The sequence below is a fragment of the Elephas maximus genome, chromosome 22, assembly GCF_024166365.1.
Source record: "Elephas maximus indicus isolate mEleMax1 chromosome 22, mEleMax1 primary haplotype, whole genome shotgun sequence".
In the NCBI taxonomy this organism is placed as follows: Eukaryota; Metazoa; Chordata; class Mammalia; order Proboscidea; family Elephantidae; genus Elephas; species Elephas maximus.
In genome coordinates this window covers 80644391-80668792 of record NC_064840.1, presented here as the reverse complement: position 1 = coordinate 80668792, position 24402 = coordinate 80644391, and the positions used below count along the sequence as shown (strand labels likewise).

At 39.4% G+C, this 24402-nt stretch overlaps 1 protein-coding gene across 18 annotated transcripts in view; it reads right to left on the bottom strand.

Moving 5' to 3' along the window:
• The window catches only part of SORBS2 (sorbin and SH3 domain containing 2), a 200995-nt gene that overhangs the window by 93568 nt on the left and 83025 nt on the right, over positions 1–24402 (bottom strand). For 12 of the 18 annotated variants that reach the window (XM_049866910.1, XM_049866909.1, XM_049866911.1 and 9 more), the window contains 2 exons: positions 9476–9525; positions 3807–3899 (listed from right to left, as the gene is read on the bottom strand). In XM_049866910.1, coding sequence (XP_049722867.1) covers positions 3807–3899; positions 9476–9485 — 103 coding nt within the window. In that variant the 5' untranslated portion in view covers positions 9486–9525. The remainder of the gene's footprint in view (positions 1–3806; positions 3900–9475; positions 9526–24402) is intronic. The other 6 variants (XM_049866918.1, XM_049866919.1, XM_049866921.1 and 3 more) reach the window with 2 other exon arrangements.

Below are 24402 nucleotides of genomic sequence, written 5' to 3'. Positions count from 1 at the left end.
TTAAAGACTTCCTATTTTCCTAGATTCATACTTTGTACACCACATTCTGATTATCAGTGAATGTTTGCAGCTGTTTCTTGTTTTTGAGTTATGCCACATCAGCAAATGAAGGTCCCGAAAGCTTGACTCCATCCCCATCATTAAGGTCGACTCTACTTTGAGGAAGCAGCTCTTCCCAGTCGTATTTTGAATGTCTTTCAGTCTGAGGGGCTCATCTTCTGGCAGTATATCAGGCAATGTTCTGCTGCTATCTATAATGTTTTCACTGGCTGATTTGCTTTTTTGGAAGCAGATTGCCAAGTCCTTCTTAGTCTGTCTTAGTCTGGAAGCTCCACTGAAACCTGTTGACCACTGGTGACCCTTCTGTTATTTGAAATGCCGGTTGCATAGTTTCCAGCATCATAGCAGCATGCAAGCCACCACAGTACAAAAAACTGACAGACAGGTTTAAGAGAACATAGGTTTAAAAAACAGTAAATTATTTGGCAGATGCATGGGGAAAATGGTTTTGCCAAATCTTTTGAATATTACTTGAGATCATTCACATGTGAAAAAACAAGGCTAGGATTCTCAAGATCAGAGTCCTTAACTCCAACTGTTGTTTAGTAGATAGTCATGGCTTCTCTGGAAACTTATGAATGATTAAATGGGACAGGCTTATCGGCCCTCAGGCTGTTTTGCACGTGAATATAAAAAGGGTCCTTGAGAATTAAGAAAAATTAAGAACCACAAAGGCTCTTTACTAATACCAGGAGCACTCCCTGTGCCTAGGGAGAAAGCTGGTGGGCACCTGTTAGGGAAATTGTTCAAGACATTCCAGCTTGGGGTCTGGGGTCGGACTAAACACCCTCAGATGTCCTCCCAGCTTTAGGGCTTCAACACAATGTCCTTTCTGTGGCTGTGTTTGTGAAACCTAAAAGCCACAGCTCCTCTCAGGCATTATTTAAATTCCTCTTACCTTATGTGATATATTGACACTATAAACTATAGTGTCTTGAATTTTATGATGATTTTAATTCATTCTTACAACTCCTTTCTTTAGAGGGATCAAGAGGTTTACGAGAATTAATTTAAACATATTAATTAAATTCAAGTCAACTAATTGAGCACCTACTGTGTTTCTAAGCACTGTGACAAAGCCTTTTCATTTATTTTTTTCATTTACTCTCATTTAATTCTTACAAGTCCCTATGAGTTTGGGAAATTAAATGCCCAGCGAGGTAGGAAAGTGACAAATCCTTTTTTTTTTTTTTAAGAAAGGCAAGCTGAGGTTCAAACAGACAGACAAATTTTCCTAAGGATATAAAGCACACAGGAGGTGTTGACAGGACCCTGTCTCTTGCAGGAGTGGTTGTCAGTGGAACACACTATACTTATCAATGTTACTTAGATAGCCAAGTGTTTTTGATGAAATAAAATGTACTTAGAAAAGGCTTATTGTTTCTCCACAGTCAAAGTTTGGGTTCTAGCTTAGGTTTAAAACACCAGTGGTGTCAAGATGAATTGTCTATTGTAAAAAGAAAAAGAGAAAGATAGTCTGGTTTAGGAGGAAAAAGGTTGATGACTGGTGATTCATAATGACTCTCTGATTTTAGGGGGGCGTGTGGGAGCGTCTGAGGTTCACAGGGGAGTCTTGTCCATGGCTTGGAACCTTTGTGGAGGTAGTCTAAGTTTTATGTGAAGGCAGCTGTATTCTACTGACATCTACTGAATTCCATTATGAATTCCATTTTGATTCACATGAAGACACCATGTCAAATAAGTTCTAATGAAAGCTACTATTAGGCAAAAAAGAGGCTAATCTCTTCCTTAAAACACAGTTAAAACATCTTTGAAAAATAGATCATACCTTATGTGTCAGATTGATAAAAAAGATCTGTCTTTTTAAATAACAATTAAACTCAAACTTCAGGGGAATTAATTTCGTACTCTAGAAATCTTATTACTCTTCTGATGTAAAGTTTAAAATGGCCCAGAGCCACCAAGTATTCTTATTACTGAAGATAATTTCATATTCTTGAAGTATTAAATCTTTTCTACTATTTTAATTCCAAAGCATTAAATATTTTCTATTAAGTTGAATAATACGAAATTGCTGATACTCAGCCAAAGTCGACCTTCCAAAATAGCTATCTCTTATGGTTCCATCTAATACTGTGCTTGCTTCTATAAATAGTAACCATGTGGCATTGTTGAAGCACTGCCACATTCCCTGGCATGTGCATTAGTGGTTCACATCCCAGTCGTTTAGGCTAGGGCTACACTTGCTTAAACGTCAGTGGTTTCCAAGTAGGTGATGCCCCTGGACTCTATTTACTTTCTTACTTTCCTTCATTCTCGTTTCCCTGTGGCATCCAATGTTAACAACAGTTGTAATCTTTCTAACTTTTTTTTCATTAGAAAACACTTGCATACACATACATACACACATACATACACATATATATATTGTTTTTAATCAAATTGATATCACACTGTATACATTAAAATGCAACTTGTTTGTTGTCTTTAATATTTCATGGAGGCCCCTGGCCTGGTATTTAAGTTTGGAAATTGAAATCACTTGTAGATTGGAGGTGGTGGGCAGAGTGGGATTCTCTACACAGAAGCTTGTTTGTTCCCCAACAAGGCTTGGCAGTGTAAGATCAAGTGGCCTTAAAGCCAATGACACCTGAGGATTTAATCAGCTACTGAATGTGTGTGTGTGAAGGACACAGTGATGAACACACGGAGAGTTAAAATTATTTAAATACTCTCCATCCCTTTCCCACTTCTGCTCCCAAACCCCACTAAAATGATAAATAAAAACCAAGGAACCCTCAAACCAGCCAACCAGCCACCAACCAGCCACCAACTAGCCACCAACCAGCCACCAACCAACCAACCAACCAACCAACCAACCAACCAACCAACCAACCAACCAACCAACCAACCAACCAACCAACCAACCAACCAACCAACCAACCAACCAACCAACCAACCAACCAACCAACCAACCAACCAACCAACCAACCAGTCAACCAAAAGATTTAGGAATATTTCAGGGTCTGGAGACAATGGGGTTACTGGGTTCCCAGTGGCATCCCACTGTCAGTGCAGATCCTGCCTTCAGGCTTAGGCAAGCCTGAGCCATCTGGTAGTTATGAGAGGCATTTATTATACAGACGGCCACCCTCGTGGATGCTGAAATTACTTTATAGAGTATATTTATACCTGTGGATTAATCTTAATTGGTCAAGATTTTGATATGCTTAAAAATATATATTACATGAGTCTGCTGATTGGACTAAGGAAGGTTAAGGTCTTGTTCAAAACAAATAATCTATCATTCTGTTTGCAGTGTTTGAGGAAGAAGTAAATTAACAAAGATTCGATTTCCTGCCAATTCTTCTCCCTAACCTCCTATCTGCTTCCCTCCCCCCAGCTTTTAGGTAAAAAACAACAAAAGAATCTGTGAGTTATCATAACTAAATAGTATGTTTCTTTAGTTCATGAGATAATGGAAACTTCGATAGTTTTCAACACTAGTAATTACTCAACACATTTTTGGCAGGTGACTGTTGTTTTTAATTAGATTTTTAAAATGTTTTCTACAAGATATCAGTTTCTTTTGGATTTTTATTTTTAGGACAAAAACATTCAGAGGGGATAGGAGCTATTACTGGGATGGGAAAAACAAGACCTTGTGGGGCATTAGAAAGCTATTTACAACCACTTTAATCATCCAAACAAGATAATCCTGGAAAGAGATAAAGGTCAGGTAAAGCCATTCGCCCATCGCGTTCCACTAGTTGGTGATGTTATACCTGCAGCCAATAGGTTTGGAGAACTCTGAACTCTCTTCACAGATGTTAACGTGACGGACATGGCAGCGCGTTTGCGAGCACACCCACCGCTATCTGGAAGCAAAAACATGACATAGCAGAGGCCGAGGCAAGGGAGAAAGCACATGCAACGTCATGCGGTTTAAGTGAAACGTGCTGGGTGTCCACGAGGAAGATGAAGTCAGGATTAGTAACCGTGGAGAACATCTGCAAATCTAACCCCCACCCTCAAACTAAACCAAACAAAAGGAAAAACCAGGGGCCTGCCTTAGAAATAGATCCCAGTGCTAATAAAACAGCAGAAGATTTTATAGTCAACATTTTATGCTTCTTCTTTAACGAAGACACAAGCACAGAACTCAACTTTGTTTATACCATTTAAATTTAATTCACATCAAATCTATAAGCCACGTGGCTAGCTTTTGTGGTTACGGCTACTCTGTTTGTCAGGATTAAGACTTACAGTATGATATACTTTCACATCTATTGTTTAGGTTTTACCATATTCTAGCTATTATGATTCCTGAAAATAGCTCGAGGTTAGTTACTAGCTGATCTAGGCACAATGCATTTGACATATAGGGCTCATAAGGGAACACACAACATTATGGAAATTTCATGTCTTCCCACAGTTATTATTAATTATAGAAATAATTGGCCCAAATTGATATTGAAGACAGCATTGAAATTATGGTATATTAAAATGACCATTTAAAAAATGATTTGTTTTTATACATTTGAATGACATGTGTACTGAAATCCATATATTTACACTTAAGCAAATCACAACATGAAGTAAAATAAGTGAGGATGCATAAGCCACCTTAATGTGCTGTGAGAAGTTTAGAGGAACAAGACTTCTAAATTTGGAAGGTTCGTGTTCTATTTACGAATGGATTCTATTCCATTCCCACATTCCTGTGTCATATGGCATGTGCAATAAATAGCTTTGCTCATTCCCCTGGAGTCAAAACAACTAAAATTTAATTCTTTTTGAAAGTCATGACAAAAAAAGACAAATAATATAATCACCAATATGGAAACACAGTCATTATATATTACCACATGCTATTCCAGATTTTTTCCTCTATTTCATAGGGAAAGTATCTATTTTCGTTTCTTAGACATGAAGGAAATTAGATTAATAAAGATTCTCGGAAGTTTGATTTGAATAAATTATTGGTAAAAATCACAAATAGTAAGGTACATAGACCTCAAAATTGATAAATTGGTTCTCATATCAAAATACAATTTCTAAAATACATGCTTAAAGTAACAATTTCCTAATTCGGGTAACAACACAAAAATAACTTGAAACAACATTAAAAGGAAATAAGTCAAATGAATCAAAGACTATAAATTAAGAACCAGAAGATAAAGATGCAAATGGTAGAAACTGATAACTGAAGATACACTTACAAGAGACACCAAAGAGATTTTAATAAACTCTGCAAATTGAAAATAGCTGTGAGGGATGAGCGTGTCTGAGAAGATCAAGTATCTTATTGAATATGTGGTATCTGGCAGTTGTTGATGGTTTCAAAGGGTTGTGTGGAGTCAAGGGCATTGAAAGTGAAAACTGACATCACTGAATAGAGAGTCTATATTCTAGTTTTTTTTTTTTTTTTTTTTTTTTTAATTCTGAACACCTGAAAACAAACAGAGAGATAAAAAGGAAAATTCCAGAAGGAGGAGATCCAGGGTCGCTGGTTAAACCCAAGATACCCACATGTGTACTGAGGCGCCCCAGGCAACTCAATGAATTCACAGGGGTGTTGGGTGGTGTTTTACATTTTTGAGGTAAACAGTGATTTAAAACCCTGTAGACCCCAGCTTGAGGCGGTTCCCAGCTCCAACATAATAGATTGTGCAATATTCCTTTTGATGACATCACTTCTTTGAAAAGTTTGGTTTTTGGTAGTTGCTGTGATAAAGGGCTAGTACCTGCGAAAATCACTTTGGACCAGGAAAGGAGACTGCCAACGTACAATCTAATTCCAAGGTCTAAGAAGCTGTGCATTGCCCGACAGGTACACACATCCCCTTAGTAAGTAATTGTGGCTATTCAGAATGAAATAAAAATATGTTTTCTTTTAATTTATGTGTATTATTTTGTCATATGGCTACTAAGTTGATAGAACATAAGTGCTTATTAAGATGTTTGCATCTAATTACTTAATAAATAGATCTGTTAGGTATTTCTTTTGTGGGTGGCACAGTTTGTACTTGGCTACTAATCTAAACGTTGACTGAACCCACTCATTGGCAGCACTGAAGAAAGGGCTGGTGATCTGAAAACCCTATGGAGCAGTTCTAATCTAACACATGGGGTTGCTATGAGTTGAAGTACACTTGATGACAACTTTTTTTTTTTTTAGGGGGGTTATGAAAAATTAAAGGGCACTGAGAATCACAAAAGTTGAGAAATCTCTGGGTTAAACAATTTCTGTATTCTGGGACATAGATAAAATAAATGGAAAATTGGTCTTTATTAACAGTTCAATAATGAGCCTGGAGCCCTGGTGATGCAGTGGTTAAGAGCTCGGCTGCTAACCAAAAGGCTGACAATTTGAATCTACCAGCCCCTCCTTGGAAACCCTATGGGCCAGTTCTACTCTGTCCTATAGGGCTACCACAGTTAGAATTGAATTGACAGCAATGGGTTTGGTTTTTTAATGAGCTTAACTGAAAAAGCTGAGACATTTGTCAAAGTGTTGAAATCCAGAAATTATATTCCGTTTCTAATTACTGATATACCTATGTTGTTGTTTGGTGCTGTCGAGTCGGTTGCAACTCACAGTGATCCTGTAGGAGAGAGTAGAACTGCCTCATAGGGTTTCCAAGGAGCAGCTGGCAGATTTGAACTGCTGACCTTTTGGTTAGCAGCTGAGCTCTTAAGCACTGCACTACCAGGGAACCTATATACCCATACTTTCTGCTATTTCTTGAGGATATTTTTTAAATTTCTCAAAATAAGGATGCTGCCTTTCATACAGCCTTAAGAATTCTAATGCTGCTCTTACCTTCAAATTCGTTAATGACCTGTGGCCTTTTGGGACCCCCTTCCAGAGCTGCAAGACCCCTGGAAACTGTGCCTACTGCTAGAAAACACTCGTATGGGTGAATCACACACACGGATTATTTGACGTCTCCCTCTCGCTCCTTTCTTGCCTTATATTACACTGGGCACAGATTTTAAGAAGAGTGGAGACACAATGTGCTTCACATATTTTTTATACATTGTTTAGATACTTTAGATGAAAAATGGACTGCATTTCCCTTTGATAGTTTATTATGTACTTGATTAAAAGCAAAGAGCTGATTTAAATGATCTTTTTTTAACTTAGTGATTGACACATGGGTATTTAAGTAGTAATACATCTCTTTGATGACTGCTAAGTCCAATTTTATTTATTAGATATTTAGGAAATGGTTCTTACTTCATTTTTGTACATACAGCAATGATGCTTTCTTAGGCTTCTTAAAGCAATATTAATATACTAATTCCTCCCTTATTGACTATCTTGTTATCTAACATTTCACATTTAATAAAAAATCTACTATCCAACTATTTTGCACATTAACAATGTACATCTGGCAGTAATGAACACTGAGGTGCAAGATGACAGTAATACTGGCTGTAATGGTTAAGGTTATGTGTCTTCTTGGCTGGGCCATGATTCTCAGTGGTTTGGCAATTATGGAATGATGTAATTTGGCAGTTATGGAATGATCTACCCACCCTCCATTTTGTGATCTGATGTGGTCATCCTCCATGTCGATTCAACCTAACCATGTCAGTAAGAGAGCAGAGGGTGTATGTATTTTTAAAAGTGGTGTGCTTTCATAGCAACATTATGGTATTATTTTAGAATTTCAGACAAGGGGTTCCAATCACTTCTAAACAACATTTTATGGATAAATTTGCATTATTTTATATTAGTATGTTGTAATTTCATATATGTTTAAACTCACCCACAGGGAAAGTAATCCTATGCAAATTTGCATTTATCTAAAATCAAGCTCACTCCTCCTAAATGAGAAGATGCTTTAGAGGGTTTTATTCATGTCACTATAGCAATGACTTGGACTTGAGTACCCTAGAAACCTTAAAAGATTTAAGAATGGCTATAAGGGATTAAATTATATGAATAGAAAGATTAATTGTTGAATTCATTGTACATCAATACAATATATTTAGCATAATCACATTGCATACCTCTGTCCCAATAGGGCTATGATAAATATGAAAATAAGCACTTAAGAAAATAATGGATATTTGGAAAGTTATGTTCAAATTAAGTCTGGAGGGAGAATCCTCAAACAATGAGTAATATAACCTCCTCAAGTGGACATTCTGCTGGAGTAACTGCAGTTTCACAACTTGATATATCCTAGATCAGCCGTGGGTTCTATATTCTATTTGCTTTCTTTAATCTCTTTTGCCTAATAGTGTTTCTTCTTTCAATTCCCATGTTTAATTTGGACATCTTCAATTGTCCAAATGCCTTCACTTGGTTCATTTATAAGGTGATAATTTCACTTGTCTTCTAAGCCTTCCTTTTATTTTTTGGCTGTCTCTAATAGCCCCATGTTGCCTGTTCTGCATCCTCAGGAGCCAGGCAAAATAAGCATTCTCTGAAGCCATTTAGAGCAGGTTTCCGGGAGGGGCAGCCACAAAAAGATGGACAGTGGCTCATGCTTCTACACTTGATCTAGGGATTAGATACTGGTTCTCACCATCAGTTGTTAACCCTCCCTCTAGGGACTTTGATAACAAGACAGCAGAGAGGTAACAAGCTTGATGTGAGAAAATATCTTGGATCATCCTTTCTCCCCTGCCATAAGGGGATTGGCTAAAAAAAACTTTCCAGTGACCTTTACATATAGGAAATGGTATTTTTAAAACAAGTTACACAATGTCAAGAAGAAAGTAGTTTTACCTATTTACTTAATATTAAATATAAGAATTCCAGGATGGAAAGGTGAAAATATAAGCCAAAATATTTCTACTGGGGAAAAATTTTTGTACATAGAATGCATCACAAAAACATTTACAAAGTCCATATTATTGGGCTATTTGGAGATGTTCTCACACTTAAAAATATAATGCTTAGGAGTTCATATGTGTTGTGACTGTATTAATGAGGCTGATTCCTATGAAGCTTTGGGACCCCATCCGCTTACTTTGTAAACATAAAGTTTTCATGTGCATTAACATGGTAATATTTGATAATTTTAAAAAACTTTATTTATGCCTTATTTCTCTGGCACAAAGAGTTTATAGAATAATGAGCTTTAAATATTTTCCATTAGAGCAATTTGCCTTAGAATTTAGCTCATTTTTAATGGGGGGTTTTAAGTGTATGCATACAAATTACATAGTACTTCCTAGGATTTATAGGAATAAATTTTGCAATATGATTAGAGAAAAAGAGAGTAAGAGTAGATAACAAAAGAGAAAATTCTACTTTTGTGACTACCAGGTTAGATCACAAAGACAAAGAAATAAGGCAACAGATCTAGACTACATATCTAGTCAAACTCAGTATCACATTTAGGATCAGCAGGGCACTATTCTAATGATTTAGGGCCAGGATAAGTTTTACAGAGCAAGGCTGAAGAGTTTATAACTAACGGAGATGTCATACCTGTATTCATTTTGACCTTGGAGGGTTTGTTATTAAAGTCTTCAGTTTTCCTGTAGAAAAAAAATGATGCATGAATTTGTTCACTAGTATGTTGGCACAAAATATGAAAGTGTGCTTTTGTTTTGTTTTTGGTGTATATGTAATCTATGAGTTATACCAGTCTCTGGAGAAGGACATTATGCTTGGTAAAGTAGAGGGTCAGCAAAAAACAGGAAGACCCCCAACAAGATGGACTGACACAGTGGCTGCAAAAATGGGTTCAAACATAACAACGATTGTGAGAATGGTGCAGGACCGAGAGGTGTTTTGTTCTGTTGTACATAGGGTTGCTATAAATTGGAATTGACTGGACAGAAATGGATGACATCATCATTAGTTTTATTTTAAGTGTGTTTAATAAGGTGGGAAGAATTTATAATTCTATTTAACTTAAATTTAAATTGTTATTTAGTCCTATGATCATGTTGTTGTTGTTAGGTGCTGTCAAGTTGATTTGGACTCATATCCACCACATGCAACAGAGTACAACTGCCCCATAGGGTTTTCTTGGCTGTAATATTCATGGAAGCAGATTGCCAGGTCTTTCTCCTCCGGAGCCACTGGGTGAGTTCTAACCATCAACCTTTCTGATTAGCAGCCAAGCGCTTAACTATTTGTGCTACCAGGGCTCCTTCCTATGATCATAGACATACATATATTTTAATGGTAACCAATATGGATGAAAATGGCAAGTGAACAGATGTAGAGGAATTTTAATTTTAAAACATTAAAAGTTTCTTTCACAAACACTTATACAAATAGTTCTTGTTCTCTAAACCTGAAAGGATCATTGATTATTAAATGTCTTCTTTCAGAATTTTAAAAAGTACCCTGGTACTTTGAAATCATTACCTTACATGCGTGGATCAATTTATTGCCAGGTAATATTTAATGTATATTTTGATGGCACAATAAAGGAAGACGAGATTCATCTCTATTTTTTTTAAGACAAAGGAAATCAATGATTACTACAGAAAATCATTTCTTTTTTAATATCAGATAATGTGCTTTTTTACATTAAAGTGCTTGAACTGATTTATAGCAACTGGGATCAATTCATTAGAAACGGTTGGCAGAATGCTGCTTGTCCCAGAAAAAAGTTTTTAATATTCTTTATTACTTTATGACATGTGAGAAGATAGAACTCTTTCCCTGGTGTGTTCTCTTGGCCCATTTTTAGAGTTTCTTATTTATCCATACTCTAAGACTAGAGAGGAAGGACATGCTCAAACAGGAAGCAAAGCCTATAAGAGCGAGAGGTCTCTGAAAGAGAAGTTTAACCCTGGCCACTTCACTTTCGCTTTTGAGTGGGGGCTGTTAGATTTCCACATGAGCTTCCCCCACACAGCACATTAGCATGCTAACATTTAATAATTTTTAAAAGCTTCATTTATACCTCATATAAAGTGGATAAGCGGGGATAGGGTTGACATGAAATCACCTGTTGATTGATTTGTAAGGTCAGATTTTTGTCCCTGGGTGGTAAAAATGGTTAAATGCTCAACTAACTACTAGCCGAAAGCTTGGAGGTTTGAGTCCACCCACAGTTGCCTAGGAAGATAGGTCTGGTGATCTGCTTCCAAAAGGTCACAGCCTTAAAAATCCTATGAAATAATTCTACCCTGCACGCATGGGGTTGCCATGAGTTGAAATTGATGGCAACTAATAAGTTTTTAAGTCTCTAAAAAGAGCATCAGTGGGGCTTCCTGGCTTTGCTGGCTTTGTCTGCCAGGGTTCTTGCCCTTGCTCCTTTCTGACCGTTTCTCCTGCCGTTATATGCTCTGCTGTATTCATCACCCATCTTTTCCTTTCTGTGGTTATTGCAGTTCACCTCTTACAGAAACCTGGCTTTGCTCATCACTACTGTGAAATTCTAATAAGACAATCAACGTGTGAATGCCAGCGAAATGTAATGGTATCTCTTCTCTTCCAGTGTGTGTGTGTGTTTCTTGGGGGAGGGATACTGAAATGAAATAGCAACAAAAATATACTTAAAAGGGATATAATTATGGACAAAATGAAGAAGGATTTTACCCTTTTTTTTCCTTTTAACTTAAATTGAATATTAACCATGGCACTCAATGAATATTATATCAACGTTTGTACAGAATGTGTAAAATCACAGTACTGCCATTCGCCCCACTTTACTTGTTTGAGCTGTAAACTGAAAGTGACACAGACGATTTCTGCAGGATCCCACTTTTGTACCCCCTGGCTGTGTTCAGTGTTACACTCCCACCCTCTGCCCGGGCACTACACTCCAGGGCAGGGGAGGCAGGACGGGGACCCTGCTTGGCGCCGCCATGGCCAGCACTCAAAGACCTACATCACGCTTCAGTGAACTGTATAGAAAGATTTCACAGGTCAATTGACTTTAAAAAGTGATTGAGGGAAACTTTATTATGGCTAATTTTACATCTTATTTTTCAGTGGATACAAATAAAGAGACACTTTGGTGTCCTTTATTCCCCCAGAATACACAGAAAAATGTGATGCACTTCTAAGAAATGCTACTTGAGTAGCCTTACTGCTGCCTGCATTGCGAGGACGCCAAGGAAGCCAGGGGAGAAGGCAGCCATCAGTGCAGGAGCCTTGAGAAAGCTCCTTCAAACGTACTTATTTTAATCTCCTAATATGTTAACCTTAAATGGAGAAAATAAAAGGAAAAGAAGAGCCTCAGGGGATGTGTGTGACCAAGGCTGAGGCATTCTAAAACAAGAAGGGATAAACAGACTGCAGAAAATGAGGACTGCAAAGACATTTCTCAGATTCTACATCAGCACTCCTTTCAAAACCAGGCAGCACTTTAAGTTCAAAGCTGTCTCAAGTTTTAAAACTGAACAAAAAAGAGAAGTGTCTGGACCAACACTGATGGGTAAAGGAAACGTCAGATGTAGAAGGAAGGCTAATTCTCAGCATACAAAATCTGCTAATATAAAATAATATTTTTATAACAAGTTAGAGAACAATTTGTTTGAACTCAGCTGCAGGTACCCATAAAACATCTGACAACAAGTAAAATCGGATTAACAAGAACAAGGAAAGGCGCCACAAATACTTGAGCTTTTCATCTTTAAAGTGATGTATCCTGTTACTTAGAAATGTAATTAGTGAGGTTTTCTAACTTCACATTGTTTTAGATGTCAGAATGTGAAATGGCTGACTTCCTAATCAGGCAAGACATTTTCCAAGCTGTTAAAAGAAGAGCCACAGTGACTGTTCTCTCAAGAAGAACCTGAAACTGCAAGGCTTCTTGGGTGACTAACAAAAATGCGTGGTTCTATTTCCATTATTTGTACTGAAGCCATTAACAGATCCACAGCTGAAAACCCTCTTTAGACAATTTAAACTAAAGCGAAACTAATCCCTTTTGTTCTGTTCTGAAAAAGTGTCTTTGATTGTGCTTACATAACAAGCCCAGATCGTTCTGGAAAGCATCAGATTCCTAGAGTGTTTGCGTGCTATTGGAGGAGACAGAATTTCAAGTATTCTCTTAAATTGGAATTGAACCAGAGCCAAGACTATGAAAACTGACCATAAAATATCTTGAACCTCAGCGGGTGATCCACACAGCAAAGAACTCCCTGTACATTAACCGAAAACCAAACCCGTTGCTGTCAAGCCGATTCTGACCCATAGCAACCCTACAGGACCGTGTAGAACTGGCCCACAGGGTTTCCAAGGAGCAGCTGGTGGATTTGAACTGCCGACCTTTTGGTTAGCAGCTGAGCTCTTAACCACTGCGCCAGTGGGGCTTATGCAGGTAAATCAAAAGCCGAATGGATGGATTCCCAATGAAAATAAACCAGGTCTGGTGAGTCAGGCACATTATCAGAGACACATAAGAGGGTTAATTAAATTAGAATAGAGGAACCTAAGTTATAAGTGAATTGAATAATGTTAGAAGGGTAGGTTGTGGAATTAGGTAGATCTGGATTTAAATCCCCATTCTGCCAATTTTTAGTCCTCTAAACAATTTATGGAGCCATGGTGATGCAGTGGTTAAGCATTTGGCTGCTAACCAAAAAAAAGGTCAGCAGTTCAAATCCACCAGCTGCTCCTTGGAAACCCTGTGGGGCAGCTCTACTCTGTCCTATAGGGTTGCTATGAGTCGGAATCAGCTACATGGCAAAGGCTTGTTTTTTGGTTTAAACAATGTGTATCATTACCTTTTTCTCCTCCTCCTGCTCCCATTCCTTACTTCCCCGTCCTGTCTCTTCCTCTTCTTTCTTTTTCCTTCATTATTAGCAGCAGCAGCTGTAGGGAGCCTGTCACCCCCCAAACCCCCAAGAGCGAATCATCCCCAAACTGGCACCATTCCCACTCACAAATATTTCACATCTTTTGAGGCAGACTTTTGCCTTCAACTGGGTCTTGACAAAATCTGGACTTCCCTGTAAACGCAGAGGACGTTATTGTCTTCTTTAAGAGAGAAGCAAGCCACCATGGTTATTAGGCCGATTTGTATGGATTCTCCCACCCCCAACTTAGCAACATATTGGAACTGAAAAGGAATTCTGCTTTCTAGGCAGCTTTTCTTTCTTCCTTAAACAGTTACATCAAATGCTCACCTCCCAGCCCAGCGGTAGTCCCTGCCGCAGAAGTTCAGGGGAGGTCACATTAAAGGTTGTGACAATTAGCCCTTTTTAAGGCCTTTCCCATTCCCTTTGACAGCTCATAGCCCAAGGTGACGGCTACAGGAAAAGCGAGGTCTATAAAATGCCGCATGAAGAATTGTGTGACAGATTGTGGGTGTTAACACCCTGACGGCAGCCGCTTCTGCTTCTTTCACCAAGTGAAAGTGCCTTCCCCTCTCTCCACCACTGTACAGGGGGAGCGTGAATTCCGCTTCGAGGAGCAAATCTTTGATCTTTTAAAAGAGCCACAGTTTCCTATGGGTGCTTCGCTAAGTTTCTCCCTATCTTTAATTTTTAAAACTGACAGGTTCAGTTTTTATATATTTATATCACAAAGCAGCTGATTTAAAAATAAATTCTATAAGACTAGTTTAGTTTTGTAGTCCCTGGGTGCTGCAAATGGTTCATGTGTTGGAGGCTAACCAAAAGGTTGAAAGTTGGAGTCCGCCCAGAGGTGCCTCAGAAGAAAGGCCTGGCGATCCACGGAAAAATCAGCCATGGAAAACCCTGTGGAGGGCAGTTCTACCGCGAAACACACGGGGTCGCTGTGAGTTGGAGTCCGCTTGATGGCGGTTGTTTTAGTTTCATTTTACTTTGATCCAGAACTCAAATGTCTTGGTGGGACTTGAATTTCCTTTTACGTTTTGTTTTGTTTAATTCCAGCTTCTGAAAGGGAAGTCAGGTCAAGCACCTCCTTCTGAGACCAACCATTTGAGAGGAAGAGAAATGACTGATCTAAGATCAAATAGTCACAACCCGAGACTGAAAAGAAGCTTCGCTCTCCTTTCCCTCAGTCAAGACAGGCTCCTTGCTTGGAGACAACGGAAAATGTCATTTGAAATCAAGATCATTCCCCTCAAAACACTGCCATACAGCACAATATAGGTCTGGATCGTGTGTCAGGACTCGGGGGCAGAGACACAGACCGGGAGGGGCGGCGGGAGCTGCTCTGGAGGACGGGGACCACGGGCCTTGGCGGAGACCAGCTTGCCAGTCCCCTAAGACTAACAGCCAAATCACTGTTGCTCAGGCCAAGGACGCCTCTTGCCCCCGCCCAAGTCCCAGTGGAAAGCGTTATTTAAGTTTTCTGTGGCGCAGTGGTTAAGTGTTCAGCTGCTAACCTAAAGGTTGGCAGTTCGAATCCACCAGCGGCTCCTTGGAAACACTCTGTCCCACAGGGTTGCTGTCAGTCAGAATTGCCTTGATGGCATCAGGTTTTGTTTTTGTTTTTAATGTCTAGACCAACAGTTATTGATATTTTTTCTGTAATTTTCAGAACTTTAAGCTAATGTTTATTTTGATGTACTTCCATGGCAATGTAATTTTATAAACGACCACAGCTATAATCCTGCTTGTTGTCGACTGTTAAACAGCCACGTGCTTCTCCTGATTGAACTGTATCTGCTTCCTGAACACCTGAAACAATGTTTACATAACTAAGCGATGTCAAAGGTGGTTGCATACTGCCAGGATTACTACAAACTCGTGTTTATACATAGGTATGTATCTCAAATATAAAATGGTAAAATCCTACTTGCTATGTGTAATTTAATTTTTTTTTTTTTTTTAGAGTACGGTGGTAGAAGTTTGCTCCCATTTGGTCTTTTAATCTTAAAATTTAAACAATGTTTCTTTTACAAAGTTTATTTAAAATAAAAATGTATTTTAAATCTCTTTAGGTACATCTTATGGTAATTTGGCTCATTTGGGGAAATCCAAGGAAGGAAATAATGAAATGTGGGAAGATACTGTCTTTGAAAAAATTTTGAACATATTCAGATTTGAAACTTTTAATATTATTGTTGAGCTTTAGGTAGTTTACTAGATTATTTTTTGGGCCTAATGAAAATAGGCAGTAAAGACAGGTACCTTCTGTTTTCATTGTTAAGTTATTTAATCTGATATTGGAAATGTAATATTATTGTTATTATTTGTAGCAGTCTTTGTAGTGTAAGAACCCTGCACTTGATTTTCGCAAGGAATTTGACAAAACCCTTCGTGACTTTTCTGTGTACTAAACGTAAATGTTGTTAGATGAATCTTAGGTAAATGAAAACTGATTTTTGAGAGTCTTCATGGAGGCGTCCCTTGCAAGGTGTCTTTCTGATGGAGCCACACAGCCCTGTCTTGACTGTGTGTCTTTAATATTTTTATTTTTGGGAAGAAGGAGGTGGCATGCTACAGAAAGATACACATGAGAGGAACAGAGGATAAGTAGAAAGACAGAGTGTTTGGTAGGCCGATTTAAACTTTAACAGAGATAAACATCAAGCCCTGCAATGAGGTTAAAATGAATCATTTCATGGCTAGGTTATATGAATGAAGTCTGGGGGCTTTAGTGGACTGTGAGCTCAGAATAATACAATTGTTTAAAAAATATAATTATTTCAGCATACTCAAGAACAGTGGCTACATAAATCAAGGAGGATGTGTGGCCACTTCAATGGCCATGTTGAGGCCAGCTGCCTCACTTATAAAAGTCCTTCTGTGTTTGTTGGTCAGCCTGGCATGGATGTGAGGCCACACCAGGCTCTGTAGGGAGGCTGAGTGAGGAGACACAAGGATTTGGTGGAAGCTATTTTTTTTATATGGGGCCAGCGGAGTGTTAACAGCTGAAAGGGGAGTTATTGACGCGTTTTGACATGTGTTACGGTTTGAATTGTGTCCCCCAAATATATGTATTGAAATCCTGGCCCCTGTACCTGTAAATGGAAACCCTGGTGGCATAGCGGTTAAGCGTTACGGCTGCTAACCAAAAGGTCAGCGGTTCAAATCCACTAGGTGCTCTTTGGAAACTCTATAGGGCAGTTCTACTCTGTCCTATAGGGCCGCTATGAGTCGTAATTGATTCGATGGCAATGGGTTTGGTTTTTTGGTATACCTGTAAATATGGACCCTGGTGGCACAGTGGTTACAGGCTCGGCTGTTAACTGAGATTGGTGGTTTGAGCCCACCAGTGGCTCCATGGGAAGAAGATGTGGCAGTCTGCTTCCATACAGATTACAGCCTTGGCAACTCTATGGGGGCAGTTCTACTTTGTCCTATACAGTCACTATGAGTCAGAATTGACTCAATGGCAATGGGTTTTGGTTTATACCTATAATATGATCATGTCTGGAAATAGGGTTTTCTTTGTTTTGTGACTTAGGTAAGGTGGGTTCTAAATCTAATCATTTCTGAGTTATAAAAAAAGAGCACAAAAGAGACATACACACACATGGGGCAGGTAGGGGGACACATGCCAAGGTACATCAAGGATGGCCAGCAGACACCAGAAACTAGGAGACGTTCACAGAAGGAACTGACAAAGCTGAGACCCTGATCTGAGTTTCTAGCCTCCAGAGCTGTGAGAAAATAAATTTCTGTCCTCTTAAAGCCATCCACTTGAGGTATTTCTGTTAAGGTAACACTGGGTAGCCAAGACAAGGTGTATCCAGATTTTTTTGTTTTTTTAATCTCAGGGAAATCATCCCAGTAGTCCTGAGGGTTCATGCTCTCAGTTACTCATGATTTATGCTTTGATTGACAGACAGATGCATGGGTAACATTGTAACTAGAAGCTTCAATACTCCCTTCAGATGTACCTGAATATAAGAAACATAATATCCAGGTGAGACTGTTTATTAGCTGATGATAGTTTTTAACAATATGGTTTATGGCTCTCATCAGAAAGGATTAACGAGTTCATCCTAGAAGCAAGCGCTTTAAGACTTCTGAATTATACAACGAAATGGGGCTCGATACCTATTGCCCTTTTGTTCTGCAAAATGCCGACCCAGTGACCTCACTCCTAGTTCTTACCCACTCATGTGGCCCCAGTACTCTTTATTTTTTATACCTAATATAGTCCTTCATACCCTGGGACTATTTAAAGTTAAAACTTTCACTCAATCTACCAAAAATAGGCAAAGAAAACAACTTGAAAATTTATACTTAAATGACACATTGGATTTATTTGAACAAAGGTCTTAGTCAAAGGTGACTAAGTTGTGAAATGGCTGGAGTAGTCTTTAAGACGGTCACTGGACACGCTTTAACATACAAAGCCAAATGTCATCAATCTGCTCTATATTGCTTCCCGCCCCACCTCCCCTTAGTTCTCAGAAACAAACTCTCCATTTTCCTCCTTTAGTCTGGGATCTTTGGAGGTCTTTGAAAAGCAGCAAAGGCTTCATCTTGACTTTCTGACTGCAAGAAGACATGACCTCTTTCAGGCAGCATGGTTTCCCTCCAGAGTGAGCCGACACTGAGACACGGGATCAGGAATGACCTAAGGGCGCAGCTGGGGCTTCTGGCTCACATAGGCTCTACCTGACATTCAGACACAGTCCTGCGTCAGGTCCACCAGTATCTGCCTGACATCGTCATGACAAAAGTCTGATACTCATTGACTTTGGTGCTATTTCTTCTTTTTAATGGAGAATTAAAGTATTTCCTTAATTATGTTGTCGTATTTGGCAGTAGAAACTGTATGTGACCATGTGCGGTTACATGGACTCATAGCCAAACACGTTTAAGGGCAGGGACTGCTTTTATACAGTGCACCACCCCCACCCCCACCAATTGCTATCAAGTAGCTTCTAGCTCATGGTGATGCCGTGTGTGTTAGAGTAAAACTGTGATCCAGAAGGTTTTCGATGGATGATTTTTGGGAAACAGATTGCAAGGCCTTTCTTCTGAGGCACCTCTGTGTGGACTCAAACCACCAACCTTTCAGTTAGCAGCTGAGAGCATCAACCATTTGCACCACCCAGGGACTCCATGTAGTACACAGAAAATTTTTAATATGAACTCATTATCGGAATGTCGGTTGTCTGCCCATCCAGTGTCAGAATCAAGGGTAAGAAATAGAGCTTATATTGGGAATGAGTAAAAGATAATGGATAAGTCAAGGGGTTAGCAACTTTCTTTCTTGTGTGAGTAACAATTTCTTCAACAGACAGTGAGTGACAGAGTCAGAATTCAAAACAATCCAAGTTTTAGGGAATTTTCAGGTGCCTGCTCTTCCCATTACATTTTTTGTAGTGCTGAAGTGGGTGTCAGTACTGAGCCTGGTCTGTACTGTGCTTAGACAAATCACTTCACTTTTATGGGTCTGAATTTCTTAATTTATAAAATTAAAGTCTTGTTCTAGAATACAAAAATACATAGGATCCTTTCATGGTCTAAAATTTGCTGAATCCAAGAAGGGTTTATTGGGTCAACAAATATTTACTGAACTCTTTTATGTGCGAACCACTGTACTTACTAACAAGATCGTGTATACTATCAAGAAGAATCTAACTGAAGCCAACTGTAGGAATGGTGTGGCAGGGGCGTCTGGCCTCCTCTGACTTCTCAAGTGGGAGGAGAATCAGCATCAACAACCCAGGGCTGATCTCTGTGAGGCAGAGGTCAGACAAACCTTCTCTCTCCAACCTTTTTACCAATTCTGACACCAACCATCCCTCCCACGGCACTCTATACTTCTCTACTGGGTTCCATAATTCATTGCAATGGCCACACAGAGCTTCCTGACAATACTCACGGTTATGGGATTTATCAGGGAAGTACCAGGTTACAATTCAGGATCAGATACATCTCATGATATAGTTCTTTGGTCAGGACAGCTTCTTGGCTGTGCCCACTGGCAGGCCTCTCGCTGGCCCTCAGCCACTCAGCCCGGCCTCTTCTCTGCTAGGGCAAGTATGACAAAGTTCTTCAGCTCCAACGATAAGTGCCCAGAGGCACCCTACACTGTCGGTAAGCCTAGGCCCCAATGCTCTCAGCTTTCTAGCTCCATGGGTCAGCAAGCTTAGCTCTACCAACAAGTGCCCAGAGGCACCCCCCTCCACCAGCAAGCCTCCTGCATGAAGGCACTCAGCTGTCTTGCTCAGTGGGTCAAGAAGCCCACTGTACTGTGTCCTGCCTGTCTCCTGGTTCTGCTGCCTCTGCTGCTGTCATGTCTCTGCTGCTGCGTCTCACCGTCTCTCACCATCTCCAGTGTTACAACTCTCTCTCTCTGCCTCCTAGGTCCAGGAGGTTCCCAGCACAGGGATCCCGGGTCCAAAGGATGTGCTCTGAGCCCATCTCTTCTTCTTGGTGGTGATGAGGTCCCCCCCTTCCTGCTTCTGGAATGGCTCATTTTAAGTCTAGTGGGATGGCAAAACTGACCAATATCCTTGTTAGAGTTCCATACACCTTATTTGCGTGGTCCCACCTCCACAAGAGCGCCACGCACCAGCACCTTATTCGTATTATTAGCAAGCTGTCCAAACCCCTTGGTGGGCCACGAGTACATTATTTGCACAGTCCCACTCAATCATTTGGTGGGAGTTATAAGACCATGGCAAGAAAGGCCATAAAAAAGGAATCCATTGCACTGCACCAATATTTAAATGACTCATTTAAATACCGAAAGTCAGAGGAAAGGGACTTTTACAGAGACTATTTCTGGTAGTATCAGGAAGAGAAAGGGGGTGTGTATTAACACCAGTTAACGCGCTCTTTCAAGCCTGTGTCCCTCTTAGCTGCCTAGTTCACTTAACTTTAGAAAGAGATGTACAGAACTGTCTAGATAGGCCATGTCTTCCCCAGTTTATGTAACTCTAGAAAGAGATCTACAGAACTGTCTAGATAGACCATGTCTTCCTTAGTTTATTTAACTCTAGAAAGAGATGTACAGAACTGTCTAGATAGGCCATGTCTTCCCCAGCTTATGTAACTCTAGAAAGAGATGTACAGAACTGTCTAGATAGGCCATGTCTTCCCTAGTTTATGTAACTCTAGAAAGAGACCTACAGAACTGTCTAGATAGACCATGTCTTCCCCAGTTTATGTAACTCTAGAAAGAGATCTACAGAACTGTCTAAATAGACCATGTCTTCCTTAGTTTATTTAACTCTAGAAAGAGATGTACAGAACTGTCTAGATAGGCCATGTCTTCCCTAGTTTATGTAACTCTAGGAAGAGACCTACAGAACTGTCTAGATAGGCCATGTCTTCCCTAGTTTATGTAACTCTAGAAAGAGATGTACAGAACTGTCTAGATGGACCATGTCTTCCTTAGTTTATTTAACTCTAGAAAGAGATCTACAGAACTGTTTAGATGGACCATGTCTTCCTTAGTTTATTTAACTCTAGAAAGAGATGTACAGAACTGTCTAGATAGGCCGTGTCTTCCCTAGTTTATGTAACTCTAGGAAGAGACCTACAGAACTGTCTAGATAGGCCATGTCTTCCCTAGTTTATGTAACTCTAGAAAGAGATGTACAGAACTGTCTAGATGGACCATGTCTTCCTTAGTTTCTTTAACTCTAGAAAGAGACCTACAGAACTGTCTAGATGGACCATGTCTTCCTTAGTTTATTTAACTCTAGAAAGAGATGTACAGAACTGTCTAGATAGGCCATGTCTTCCCTAGTTTATGTAACTCTAGGAAGAGACCTACAGAACTGTCTAGATAGGCCATGTCTTCCCTAGTTTATGTAACTCTAGAAAGAGATGTACAGAACTGTCTAGATGGACCATGTCTTCCTTAGTTTATTTAACTCTAGAAAGAGACCTACAGAACTGTCTAGATGGACCATGTCTTCCTTAGTTTATTTAACTCTAGAAAGAGATGTACAGAACTGTCTAGATAGGCCATGTCTTCCCTAGTTTATGTAACTCTAGAAAGAGATGTACAGAACTGTCTAGATGGACCATGTCTTCCTTAGTTTATTTAACTCTAGAAAGAGACCTACAGAACTGTTTAGATGGACCATGTCTTCCCATATTATCTAGTGTGCTCTTGAACTAGATTTTCAACAGTGAGATTCGATTTTGCCTAAAATAACACCCGTTTTATAAATCTACATGAAGACAATTTGTATAAAAATTATCTTCACTCAATTAATTATCATCCCCTTTTTAAAGCTTTCTTTCATCATGTGGGAGATTTGGGGCGACAAGAATCACTGATTTTTTTGTGTTCTACTAGAATTGCAGCAGTGGAGGCCTTCAAGACAGATAAATCATCGATGTGGTCTGGCATTCCAAACGCTGCATTCCTTAGCATGTTTCATATTTTAAAGGGTAAAGTCTATTGACCCTCATAAAATGTTAAAAGCTGTTTTGAGTAACTGAAAGGCTAACTGGTGTAAGCAGACTGTGTTCTAAACCAATATTTTAATTGCATTTTCTTACTGGCTGCACCGGTCACGCCTTCACCTGCTAAATTACGGTAGTTTGGGAGTATAGTGACATTTCAGGTTATTTTTTATGTAGATGATGGCTCTTACATGCTTTGGTTGCTGTTGAACAAATTTGGTATCAGGCTCACGAACAATTGTCAGTGTCTTATGACCCACAAAAATTTCAGTCAGCCTGTTCTCTATTTCAGAAGTTCTAGAATTAGAATATTTATTTGACATAAATTTTGGTTTAATATAGTTGAATCTCTAAGGCTATTACGGGATAAATTTATCTTTAATTTAAAATAATTGAGAAAGGTCGAATTAGGTAGAAGTAAGAATTATGGGATATTTCTTAAAAAATTTATTTTCCTTCAAAAATACAAATTAACTCTAGGATAATGCCAAGTATGGATGCTTCAGGGGTCTTATCTTAGGGGACACATAAGAATGACTGTAGAAACAACATGAATTAACATGTACTAAACCTTCCTGAAAAGGTTTTCTTCATGTAAGAAGTAACGTAGCCTTGGAATTTTGCTTGAGAATCTAGCTTTCACAGCAAGTAATAGCCTAGAACCTGAATGAGTTACTCTACTTTCTAACTTGGTAGTTCTAAATTACAAATAAAATATAATTCACATTCATTATTCATATTTAATATTATATTTCATACAATTAAAATATAATTATATGAATTATAATTTATATAATTCAGGTTCATGATATTTCATTCTCCCATAACCTCGCTCCATTTTTCTCTATCTCAGAGAATGACAACATTCTATCAAGATGGACAATTTAAATACTGGCCATGTTTATTACAAAAATCAAAATCAAACTCTCTGCCGTCGAGTCGATTCCGACTCCTAGCAACCCTATAGGACAGAGTAGAACTGCTCCATAGAGTTTCCAAGGAGTGCGTGGTAGATTCAAACCTCTGACCTTTTGGTTAGCAGCCATAGCTCTTAACCACTATGCCACCAGGGTTTCCTGTTTAAGATAACATTAATTCATTAATCAAAACTTTTGAGAGCCCATTTTACTTCAAGTGCTGTGCCAGGTGTTATCCGTTGATTGTGTAAGCCACAGTTGGGTTTATCTTTCACATTTCCCTCTGCGCAAACCCCATATAGCGACTCTACAGAGGCCTGGTGATGCATTGATTAAGAGCTACGGCTGCTAACCAAAAGGTCGGCATTTTGAATCCACCAAGTACTATAAGGTCGCTATAGGTCGACTCGATGCCAAAGGGTTTTGGTTTGGAAGCCCATATGTTTTGAGAAGTAAAACAAGAAACATTTAGCTCTGTGAAAAAGGCAGTATGCTTCTACCTCATCCCCACAGTTCATTTGGCTGAGAGACTTGAACATGAAAAATACAGCTCCTAGTTCTTCTGATGTGATACAGAGCAAACACAGGTTACTGACAGTTTAACGCACAGAGGGGGAACATGAAAGCATGCAGCTAGTTAGTGGTGGTGGAGGGGCTGATACTCTAGTTAGTGGTGGTGGAGGGGCTGATAGGCTTGCTCCTGTGCCAGGACAACAGTGAACACTAGAAGGTGGTCTTCCAGTGGTGGACAGGTGCAGGCCGGGCTGCATGATGGATGACAGTGGAAGAAAAAGGATGAAGGCCCCCTTACACCCCCTAGATGACCTGTGTTCTCTCCCAGCTGTCTTAACAGCTGCTTGTTTGTGGATACTTAGTTTGGTATTCTACCACCTCGAAGTCTGAAGATATTAAAGCCTCCAGAAATATAGACTCATTAAGATGGACAATTTAAATACTGGACATGTTCCTTACAAAGATAACAAAGTTTAATATTTATATATTCTCTATGCAGGCACTAAGGAGCCCTGGTGGTGCAGTGGTTAAGAACTCGGCTGCTAACCAAAAGGTTGGAAACCACCAAACACTCTGTAGGGAAAGATGTGGCAGTCTGCTCCCATAAAGATTTATAGCCTTAGAAACCCTATAGGGCAGTTCTACTCTGTCCTATAGGGTCTCTATGAGTCAGAATTGACTCGACGGCGATGGGTTTTTGGTTTACGTGCAGACACTAGCCAGCAGGATTTTTCTCAGTGTTTTTCACTGC